The sequence below is a fragment of the Nansenia antarctica genome, assembly GCF_963989245.1.
Source record: "Nansenia antarctica genome assembly, chromosome: 2".
NCBI classification, from domain to species: Eukaryota; Metazoa; Chordata; class Actinopteri; order Argentiniformes; family Microstomatidae; genus Nansenia; species Nansenia antarctica.
This window is the reverse complement of record NC_137675.1, coordinates 71,790,873-71,803,119: the sequence shown is the minus strand read 5'-3', so window position 1 is coordinate 71,803,119 and position 12,247 is coordinate 71,790,873. Positions and strand designations below refer to the sequence as shown.

General features: G+C 44.6%; 1 protein-coding gene across 1 annotated transcript in view; it reads left to right on the top strand.

Moving 5' to 3' along the window:
- asic2 (acid-sensing (proton-gated) ion channel 2) overlaps nucleotides 1-12,247 on the top strand; it is a gene marked incomplete at both ends in the record, with an annotated part of 282,422 nt that overhangs the window by 255,863 nt on the left and 14,312 nt on the right. The window contains 2 exons of the mRNA XM_080524113.1: nucleotides 4,961-5,111; nucleotides 10,783-10,910. Coding sequence (XP_080380239.1) covers nucleotides 4,961-5,111; nucleotides 10,783-10,910 — 279 coding nt within the window. The remainder of the gene's footprint in view (nucleotides 1-4,960; nucleotides 5,112-10,782; nucleotides 10,911-12,247) is intronic.

Here is a 12,247-nt window from a genome sequence, read left to right as displayed (position 1 = left end):
AATAACAATGTCAGAGCCCAGAAACAGAGGCAGCGATAGAGAGAGAGCTGAACAATGTGTCATGAAGCTGTTTAAATAGTTGGCAGTTGAACACATGCAGGCATAAAACACTGACTTACATACACATCACAGACACATACTGTACTGTATACCATGAGCCTAAAGGAGTCGTCTCTTCACAATGTTCTGCTTGGAGATGTCTTAACTTTGCTATCATTTCAATTGCCAGTGAAAGGCAGCTCCTCTCTCGCACTAATGATTGACCTTTCATCATGACAGAAGTTTACACTAATGGCCATGTCATCCTTGACCTCCGTGGGAGAGGCTGGTCGGCACAGAGGAGAGGTCGTGACATGTTTCACAGCTGCATGCTCCCAGACATTCACACTCTGACTTGTGAATGCTAATGAGTAGCGTTTGGTGGGCGAAGGCATCTAATTGGAAGTTCAACTCTTTGTGGTCTGCTGACGGTTTAGTGGATGGCATAATCTAATGTGATATCAAAGTTGACATTTCAAACCCCGGCACTATCAACAGCTAGCATTTCATTTGGACAGTAGTGGAGTAATGGAGAGAAAGCAGGAACAGTGTTTCAGCTCAGCAAACTTGGATGTTTTTGTGGCGTATATATTAAATGTCAATGAGACAGGCCTAATCACTGGACAGACGGATGTTTGAAGAAAACCGGTCATCGATGACAGTTAATCTGTATTGGCCTGTGTACAACTGTGTACATCGATTCAACCACTGCTGAGTACGAATAATGATCCAAAGCTGCATCTCTTATTCCAAGTAACATTCTTTATCGATAGCAGACATGGGGTGAAACAAACTTAATGCAGATAGTTATGGTCCAATTCCTCATCCTTTTCAGAAAAAACGCAGTACATGAGAACACCGATAAGTCTCCCTCTTGCCTCTTGTAATGAGTCCTCAGGTGTGAGGACTCATTACCATCCTGCCTCTGTCACCTGAGTCTCCAGATAGAGAGAGAGAGAGAGAGAGAGAGAGAGAGAGAGAGAAAGAAAGTGAGAGGGAAATAAACAGATAGAGAAAGAGAGAGGCCAATCAATCACATTGATACTGCACCCAGACACTGGTCAAGGCCAATCAATCATGTCGATTTCCTCCTCTTATCTTATCCCTGTGTGCAAGATGTTCAAATCACAGCAAAAACTGGAGAAAGAGAGAGGGAGAGAGACACAGAGTAAGCAATCGGGGAGGGATATTGGGTCAGAGACCGATGTTTTCAGGGTAGGAATATGACAGAACCATACTGGAAGGTTGTTGTTGGCACTTTTTCTGTCCAGTGGCAGGTGAGGCTGACCCGGTCTTACCCTTGTCATTCACACTATACTACACTGGAAAAGAGAATGAGAGTCTGACAGAAGAGGCTAATGCTCCCATACAGACAACCACACACACACAAACACACAAACACACACACACACACACACACACACAAACACACAAACACACAAACACACACACACAAACACACAAACACACAAACACACAAACACACAAACACACACACACACACACACACACACACACACACACACATATCAACATATCATGAAAGTGAAGATGACCAGTGGGTAATTAAACATAATGTTATCTGCCTAATTAGTTTCTGAGGGTTAAAAGGGAGCACTTGAGTCTCTGGAGGATCTGGGCAGATGCTTAATGAAGCTTGTCTAAGACATCATTAGTGCACACTTTTATTAAGGTGAATCAAGGTGACATGGAGGACTGAGGCGTCTTGTTCACACAGATAAGGGTGTAAATATAAATCAGGGTCCACTCAAACAGCTCATTGACACAATAGGTTTCGGAGTACTAACCTTGCAAGCTTCATTAGGCATCTGAATTCCTTGGCAGAAAGTATCTACAAAGGGTTTGAAACCTGTTTGAACTTAGTGACACCTCGCAACACCCGAGGTATAATTTTGTTATTCCTTCAATGGAATGGACTGCACTTTACGGACATAGTGCCTTATTCCAAAGTGCTTTACAATAGCCTCTCATGGCTCTCTCAGAGGCTCTCATTCACCCATTCATACACAGTTTCACACACCAATGGTGGCAAGCTACCATGCAAAGCGCCGGCCTGCTCATTGGGAGCAATTTGGGGTTCAATATCTGGCCCGAGGACACCTCGACATGCGGAGCCGGGGATCAAACCTCCGACTTTGCAATCATTAGACACCGGCTCTACCTCCTGAGCCACAGCTGCCCTTCAATGTTGCAAGATAGCTTATGCAGCAACTCTCTGCAAAAGAATCCTACCCGGTCGTAAAATACAACACACAACAATAAGCGTCTATTTTACAGGCATGTTGGTGGAGGGCTCTTGAAACGCTCCAGGATCCATCCATGCAGTTAAACACACTCAGGTCCACGTAAAGCAGGAGTGATGGCCCTATGAATATGTATTCCCCGTCCCCATCTCTGTACTATGCTCTGGCAGCTCTTAGCTTCAGATTTTTTCATGTAGATTCATATCTGTGTCAGTAAGGAGGGAGCTACTAGACACCTCTTCATGGGCCCTCATATCTCCCTCCCCCTACCCACACCTGTGTATGACCAAACTGCTTTAGCCCAGCCAATCAATCACATTGATACTGCACCCAGACACTGGTCGTGGCCAATCAATCATGTCGATAGTGGGCAACTTTTTGCTCCTCTTATCCCTGGGTGCAAGATGTTCAAATCACAGCAAAAACTAGCTCACATCAATAATGGTATATACCACACTTATCTTTTACCAGATACTGGCAGCTGATAGCATTCAATCAGAAGGCTTGGAGTATGTATCTATCTTTTGGAGAGAAAAAAATTCAGACAGCAATCCATTATAGGTCTGATCCCATCCAATCGTTCTTCCATGTTGAGCAGGGAAGGTGAAGTAGGTTGAAGTAGGTTGTTAGGGTGATTATTATTCATAAGCGGGGACTTCACAACTCCTGTCTCATTTACATGTGTGCATGTGTTACACGACTCAAAATCGGCTGTGCTCCGCCATAAACGTTAATCTATTATTTGTACTCACCTCAAAGTCATTAGCTAGCGGTGACTGGCAATACCAGCCCTCTTTGTTTGATGGAGTATGAGGTTAAGCTGAAAGTCATTTGATACCTTTTGTCTGCCTTTTCCATTTCATAATGGAACCTCAACAGCTTCCACTAAAAAAAATCTATTTTCTAAACCCTATGCCAGTAATGACAGAGTGAGCACAGCTTTTAAGTAATTACTGGGAAGAGGTGCCTCTGGTTTTTCACTGTCTCATACGTTTCTTTAGGGCCTAATCTGGCTCTACTTTACCCAATATAAGAGATATAAAGGCTGAGAGGTTCTCTCTCTCTCTAGGACGCCTCTCAGCCAGAGACTGTTTATGAGCTGTCCTTCACAGAGGGCCAGGCTCCACACTGTAATGACTCTGGACATCCAGCTACTGTGCAGGGGGGAGGGGGGAGGGATTCCGGGGGGGCCTAACAGCCACATGGTCCATTACCCTGAAATTATAGGATTTGTCGCCAATGTATACACACAAAGCCAATTATTTGTAATTGTAGGGGAACGTGTAGGAGGTTGTGTGCCATTGGGATTGATGGTGAATTTCTATCAAGGACAACACTAAGCTCCCATGTACTGTACTGTACTGTAGGGGAGACCTGGGACATACAATCAGAATCAGAATTCAGTAGGAATTCAATTGTAACACCCTGCTTTTCTCCAATCATAAATAAGTTAGAGGGATGAAACTCACTCAGTACGTATGAATAGTTAGGTGTATTCCTACATGGATACTACATTCAGTCAACCATATCAATATCTGCAGGGAAAAACTGTTAAGGGGCAAATGTAACTTGTTTGATCTACAGTATTTTTCTTCTGCTGTTTTAAGGTTAATGTCTATTAATCCTAACTTGTATCATTATGATTACAGTTCAGTTGGCTACAAATGAATATGTGTCCGAATTCTTGCCAACTAGCTTGCACATAAAGTGTGTGATGGTTGCTAGGGTTCGGGGCAATTGTAACATAGTGTTGGGAAAACCCTGGACACAGAAGGACTGCACAATGAGAGTTGACACACAGATTTTCCACCACTGTGAATCACGCTAATCAGTCTGTGGCTGGAATTGGGTTATTTTAAACTAGAGGCTCTAACGTAGGCTACTGTTATTTAGCCTACCTGTTCATGAGTTATAGTCAAGATGTCATTTTGTGTTTTGTTTCTTAGAGATGAAGATATCATTTTTTGACAAAACAATGTTGCGATTAAACGCTGCTAGGATTTGTGACTACATAATTCAATGTGAAATCAGTTTTAACCAATCACCACACTTCTAACTCATGAAAGGGTCCAATAAAAAAATTTCCATAATAATAATAATAATTACCGCACTGTTATCCAGTTCAATCCAATTTCACATTAATAAACATGTTTCCTCTTCAGAGACCTACTGATATATGATTATACCCTTCTGATATAAAAAAAAATATATTACTTGTCTAGTAATTATAGGGACTCTTATTTTTAATAAGATACATCTTATTCTTATTTGAATTTCGCTGCAGGGTCTCATAATCATTATCATATGAAGCTTGCTAATTATCCAGCTTTCTAATTTCTTAATGCATGCAGGAGGCTGTATAAACACTGGGGAGGAAACATGTTTATTAATGTCACTGTGGCCCATCAATGTGTATTAATCTCACTGTGGCCCATCGAAAGATAAATAAAAAGTAACTTTCTCATTCTGTGATTAGTTTATGAAAATATACTTTTTTCCCTCCTGATGTACGCTAGCCTGTATGTATAACCCAGTGGAGGCTGGTGGAGGTAGAAATCGGAGGGCGGGATCATTGGAATGGAATGAGGAATGGTATCGAACACGTGTGGTATCACCTGTCCCGTACTGACCTATGTCCTCTCTCACTCTCTCCTCAGGTGTTCACCAGGTATGGGAAGTGCTACATGTTCAACGCAGAAGAGGAGGGGAAAACTCTGCGGACTACGATGAAGGGAGGGACGGGGAACGGCCTGGAGATCATGCTGGACATCCAGCAGGACGAGTACCTGCCTGTGTGGGGCGATACAGGTAAGGCCTGACACACCACACCTGACTTTGAACCTTTAACCTTTAACAGCACCCTCATTATGTATGACACAGGTGATGATGGTGCCGCTTTTGTTTGCGTATAACAAGTTGTGGTGTGTATGTCCTCTTTATATTTGAAGCAGTGCTATGGCTCAATAACCCTGGTTGGTGGTTGGTTCAGATTTAGCTAGCATTTGGCATTCATAAGAGAATGGCTGCCTCTGTGATTTCACAATGAACTCATTGAGCGTCTGGCTCACGTCGGAACCCTGTATGGGAAGTGCAGACAGGGGGAGTCCCCGGTGCAGAGAGCCAGGCCATGCACTGCCCAGCAGATGGACATTATTTACCCTGGGCTGTTCTAAAAAGGAGTATCGACCATGGAGAGCCTGTTTAATGTGCAGTACCCCCCCATCAATTTTCCACATGTTCTCTGATGAGCAGCAGGAGACAATGTGCCTGGCCTCGGCTGTCCTGGGCGTTGTATGGTGTGTGTGTTTTTTTTTATTCAGTTCCAATCTAAGCTCTAGGGGTTCTGTGTAGAGTCGTCTCATCCAGCAACATGGAGTGCCCAGTACCCTTGTTTATCCCTCTGTATGGATAAATTAGCCCAGATGAGCTGACTCATCGGATCATAGGAAGCTGGGGGGGGGGGGGGGGGTGACTTATTCATAGCAACAGCATTAGGCCTCAGCACTATTAATCTGGACATTAGCTCATGAGCAGCCACACCGGACATAGACCAGGACTCTCAACGCCAACCCCCCTCACGCCCTTCCCCCGCCTCCTCCCCTCTCCACCCCTGGCCTGCTCCTCTCTGTCCTCCCAGCAAAGGCCAGCAGTCACTCAGAGCTGTTTGTTTCTGCGTAGTCTCATCGGTCTGATTAGTGCATGGCTGCATCCTGGGAGATGTAAAGGAAAGAGAGGGAGCTTGTTCTACTAGTGCAGTGGGAGGTGGACAGTACCGGAGGGAGGAGGGAGGGTTCAGATGTGCTTCAGATGTTTATTGATCTGAAAAGGGGGGGGGGGGGGGGGAGTTAGAGAGTCTTGTGAGAGGCTCTTTTCTTCTTGGCTCCTGGAGGTTTCATGGTCATCAACCAGGGGCGATCACAGAGTCAGAATCCATCCGACAGTATTTCTCATCTGGATCGGACAAGCATCAATCTACACAGCCTAGCCAGTGTACCCAGTGCTGCAATTAAATAGTTCAGTTATGTTGTTGCCTAGATACACAGCATTTCTCCCAAGACTTTAGTCGACAAAACATCGCTTTCTCAGAGAAACGGATGCTTACCTTGACTCATTGTCATTTCCATCTGTTGTTGTCGTTGAGGCTTGATCTCTTAAGTGCATCTCACATTTGCTGGGAAGTCGAGTGGGATTCGACAATGAATGTCAAGTGATTAAATGGTAAATGGTAAAATGGTAAATGGAATGCACTTATATAGCGCCTTTTTTGCTGCTCCAAAGCTGCTCCAAAGCGCTTTACAACGGCCTCTCATTCACCCATTCACACACACATTCACGCACCAATGGCGGCAAGCTGCCATGCAAGGCGCTGGCCCACTCACTGGTTAGAAACTCATCTTGGGTGATTTTCTCCAAACCAGAGGACGGGCTCATTGTAATGTATGGAATGGAATGAGGAATGGTATCAAACATGTCTGCCTCACCAATCTCCACTGATGCATTGTGCCTGTCTCTAAATGGAATTCATATGAACTCATGAAGTGTGAATGAACGCCCAGCTAGTCTCAGCTCTGAGATCAGACATCTTGTTCTCTCATGCACCCTTGTTCAAAGCAGGCTGCTTCATATTGATTAGGTATTATCAGTTGGGGGGTTTTCCACAGGGTAACTACATAATGTTTGCAGGACGGCGTAAAACACTTGACATCTTGGTATGTGTGTTTATTGGACTCACAATCTATACAACAGCTTTAAGATGAGTTTTTAAGTAGAAGAAGAAAGAGTAAAGCAAACCTGTGCTTGTACTACATGCTTAGGTAAAAAGACTGTTTTGAAGGATATTAACGAAAATCCCTGAGCGGCTAATTATCTCACCTTTAGTAGTAACTTATTCTTTCTCTCTCTCTCTCTCTCTCTCTCTCTCTCTCTCTCTCTCTCTCTCTCTTTAAAATAACCTGAATCATCAGAACAGTGCAGGGTTGGGTAAATCTTTTGAAGGGTATTTTTTTTTTAATCCCTAAGCAGCTAATTATCTCACCTTAAGAACTATAAAAGTGAACGCTCATTTCCTTCCTCCTTCCACTGTAAGTAGGTGCCACAAGGTGTTCACAGTAGAACTCAGGGACACATTTGTCAAACACACTGAATTTTGTCTTATTTGGTTATGCCTGATTGGTATTTTTGAGAAACAGTGTCTGTGTCTATTCCTTGCACGTGTACTGTGCATGCTACCTCAGCATACGGTACCAGTCAAAAGTTTGGACACACTTCCCCATTCAATTGAATGGGAACATGTGTCCCAACTTTTGACTGCTACTGTACACTAGATACACAAATATTTTTGGAACAGAATGTATATCCTTTGCAACTATGAAGTCTGAGTCATTGTGATCCAGTGAAATCAGGAGAGTAGAGGATAAGATAAGAATAGTGGAAAAGAGAAGAGATGAGAAGAGAGGACAATAGTGGAGAAGAGAGGAGCGGAGCGAAGAAGAGAGGATAGGAGAACTGGCCCATGAAAGGGAAGTACTTTACTTAGATTTTCTCTATCATCTTTTCACCATGGACACATTTCTCTTCCATCTTTATTTCTCTACCACATGTCCCTCGCTTGCTTCTCATCCCACTCCCCATCCCACTGCCCATCCTCCACCGTTTCTTTAATTATCCTTCTTTCCTATCTCTGTTTTTCCGTCCCTCTCTATAGATTCTGATATCCATTTAGCTGTTTGTTTGTTCCTTTTCAGAAAGCTGCCACGGTTTATTAGATTTACCACTAATGAACGTTGTTACCTGGAATGATTACCTTGGTAGCCAATGAGTAATTTTTCCTCTCTCTCTCTCTCTCTCTCTCTCTCTCTCTCTCTCTCTCTCTCTCTCTCTCTCTCTCTCTCTCTCTCTCTCCTCTCTCTCTCTCTCTCCCTCTCTAATAACCTGCCATCTTCTCTGATATTTACCATGTTAGGAACAAGAACAGGGGAACTTTAAACAGAGCCAACATGAGGAAGCCTTCTCTCTCATCCTCTCTCTCTCTGTTCTCTCTGTTATGAATGCACACACTCTTCAACCTCTGTACACTTCTACCTCATGGGTAGAGGCATGTGAAAATTAGGATGGTTTGGAACTATGATCAATACAGAAGAGTGTGTGTGTGTGTGTGTGTGTGTGTGTGTGTGTGTGTGTGTGTGTGTGTGTGTGTGTGCATTGACACGTAACTGTGCTTTAGTGAGCGCTCTTCCAGTCTGGTGCTGAATCTGCTGTATGAAATAGTAATAAAAGTGCATGGTTGGAGAGGGGCTCAGTGGGGGTCGGGCAGTATAGATATGAGCAAACATCCTGGTTGGCGTGTGTGTGTGTGTGTGTGTGTGTGTGTGTGTGTGTGTGTACGTGTGTGTGTGTGTGTGTGTGTGTGTGTGTGTGTGTGTGTATGTGTGCGTGCGTGCATGCGTGTATGCGTGTGGAGGTGGGGTGAAATGTTTCTGAGTGAAAACTGCAGAACAAGTCTGACCCTAGGCACCAACCCCCGACAGCCAGAGTGTGCTTATTTGATTTCATACACACATGCGCCTACACGAATACACAATAACACACACTCCAAGACCAATCTCTTCCTCTGCCACCAACTGATTTTCTTCTTCCCCTCTGCTCCATGCTTTCCCATCTCACTGGGAGATGAAATCACACTTGAAACGACCAGAGAGAAGAGCAATTACCATAGTAATTGACCTCCTTTATACCTTTACTTATGCAGGGTGTCCCACTAAGACCAATATTACATTTTCAGGGATACCATGCTTACAAAATGAACACAGTATCATCAATTAAAACATGTACAGCACATCCCTCAGATTCCTCAGGTAGTTCCAAGTACTCGGGCACAGAAACGAATGGCCAATTTACAATTGACCATAATCGAGGACAGAGAGGAGCCTCGCCTAAAAAATCTTCCTCCTACAGTATCAACATCAGCGACCGCCCCACGGTTGAAAAAACGAGAGGGTGTGCCCTATTAGTGCCCCTCCAATGGTCTAAACTTGACCATGTGCCCCCACAGTTGAAAAACGTCATGCTTAAGTGCCCTTTTGAGTGGCGAAAATGAGAGGACGTGCCCTACTGGTGCCCCTCCAATAGTCTAAACTTGACCATGTGCTCCCACCGTTGAAAAACATTGCACTAAAGTGCCCTTTTGAGTGGCAAACATTAGAGGATGTGCCCTATTGGCTGCCCTTCTAATGGTCTAAACTTGAACATGTGCCCCCATAGTTGAAAACATGACCTCTTCCCACCCTATCAGACCTGAAGACATTGTAGCCATCAAGGGTTGTATCAGCATCCAATAATGATTGTGGTTAGCCATGTCCCTGTCAAAATAAAAACATCCGGTTTGCCTGAAGGATCCAACTGCTGAAAAGTCGATTCTTTTAGAAACCAATCAAACACACCAAAGCTGTTCCCGGAACTTTCTTCACTGGCTCCTGGTTTGACCAACACCACCTGTATTATTTAATTCCCCCCGGTATTAGCCCCATTCTCCTCCTAAATGTAGCAACAGTGTGTTGCCATTGTGAGTGCAGATCTTTGATTGAGGAACGGTGGGGAGTTGGAGTTGTGTCTGTGCTCTCTGTCACGGCTGACCATTTAAGAGACAGACAAACCCCAAGAGCTGGGGCTGCTTTCACTCCGGTTCCACCTGATTGAAGCTGGTGCTTGTCAGGTTTGATTGAACGTACAAGATCATCACCACTGGACTTGAGGGATTGAGACAGTTATTGATCTTAATAAAGCCTCTCCTCTCCCTGTAAATGCCTGTTCGTGTTTTTGTCTGACTGCCTCCATTTGGTCTATGGGGGGAGTGTGTGAGATTGTCTGGAAGAGGCTAGAATTGTCTAGAAGAGTGTCAGTGCTTCTGCTAGTGTCCTTACATTAGTGTGTGTGTGTGTGTGTGTGTGTGTGTGTGTGTGTGTGTGTGTGTGTGTGTGTGTGTGTGTGTGTGTGTGTGTGTGTGTGTGTGTGTGTGTGTGTGTGTGTGCGTGAGCGAGCGAGCGAGCGAGCACCTTTGAATCACCTGATAAAAAGCCTTTTCATCTGTAGAGTTAGCATACAACCTGTCCTGGAATCTCTATTCCTGCATCTCTGTTTGATGTGGAGCCAAGGCAAATGGTCCGACTTTACACTGAAAATGTACAGTGTTTTACACTGAAAGTGTGTGTCATATCCATAGTGAGGAAGAAGGCAGAAAATGTGCTCAAGGTGGTTTCATAAAATAATTGTAAAATGTTTACATGCAAAAAGTATGTGTGTAGATTTGTCCAGTGTGAACTATTTCTTTCTTTCAGCGACAAAGACCGGGAGAATACCAATGTGTGTGCATGTGTGTGTGTGTGTGTGTGTGTGTGTGTGTGTGTGTGTGTGTGTGTGTGCCAGTGAACAATCGTTACTCTGTTGACTCCCTCTGTGTGTGTGTGTGTGTGTGTTTCTACAGAGGAGACAGCATTTGAGGCTGGGGTGCGGGTGCAGATCCACAGCCAGGCTGAGCCCCCCTTCGTCCATGAGCTGGGCTTTGGGGTCGCACCGGGGTTCCAGACGTTTGTTGCTACACAGGAGCAGAGGGTAGGTGCCCGTGTCCTCAGTCATTGCACAATTGTTGGATTTGCTCTCTTGTTTACCTCCCCATTTCATATAATTCTTATAATATAAGTCAATATGTCAATTTCACCCTACTCCTGAATGGGTATAATCTCTCAGAAATGAAAACCATGCATGGCTGATAAAGAACCCTTCATAAGCTGTAGTGTGTGTGTGTGTGTGTGTGTGTGTGTGTGTGTGTGTGTGTTTGTGTGTGTGTGTGTGTGCGTGCGTGCGTTCTGTATATACGTTACACTTAGGTATATGTCATTCCTCTGTGTCTCTCCTCAATCCCTCTTCTGTAGACACTAGACAGTGGGTTTGGACTGACTGATGACAACCTCCCACCCACTCGGTCTGTGTCCCTGACCTTGCTGTCAGCTAGATGGTTCACCTCCAGTCATTTACACTTAATCACACTGAAGCAAGGCTAACCTCAAGGCTACTGGGCGCATTGACATACACCGCTAACTGTAGTTCAAGTGTGTCACATGGGTAAACCATCGGTTTACTGGGCTTCAGAACCTTGCAATGTTTCTCTATGGCCAACGGTCAGTGGTCTGAAGGCCACTCTCCACTCTGCCCAGGGTGATCCGAGACTGAGAGAGCTGAGAGATCTGAGAGCCGTATGGTCCAGACTCTTTTCCCTGTTCCACCAAGGGTCAAGATGCAGTCGGTTGCCCAAACTGTTGGCCATGCACACCAGACTATACGGTTATATGCACCCCCTCTCTCTGCCCTTCGTCTCTCTCCCCCTATCCCTCTCCCTCTCCCTCTCCCCCCCCCCCTCTCTCTCTCCGTCTCTCTCCCTCCCTTGCTCTCCCTCTCCCTCTACCATTACCCCAGAGATGTTTTGTTTAGGTTGCCAGAGGGACTTGGCTAGATGACAGATTTCTGTCAAAATGTACAAATGTATTTCCTCTAATTTTTGAAATTGCTTATGTCTCCAGCTTATACATTCCCTCACTTCTCCACAGGCAACCATGCACTGACAGAGTCCAAAACAAAGAGAAAAAAATCGGTAAAAACACATCATTTCGAAAAGGAAACGAATGATCAAAAATATTCTCAATCAATTTGTAAGTTTAGAAACTTCAGTCAAGTTCTGGAAAGTCTGAAGTCATGCACAATCCAGTACAAATGTGAGGATATACACAGGAGACAGTAAACATAGCTCCTCTCTCGTAGCCTAGCCTAGAGGGAAGAGAGAGAGAGAGAGAGAGAGAGAGCAGCTCTATAGCAGAAGGCAGTCTGTGTCTTTAGAGGGTCTTTATCAGGGGGTGGTCAGACCGTCTCTCTTCAATTCCTCGGTTCCAGGACTG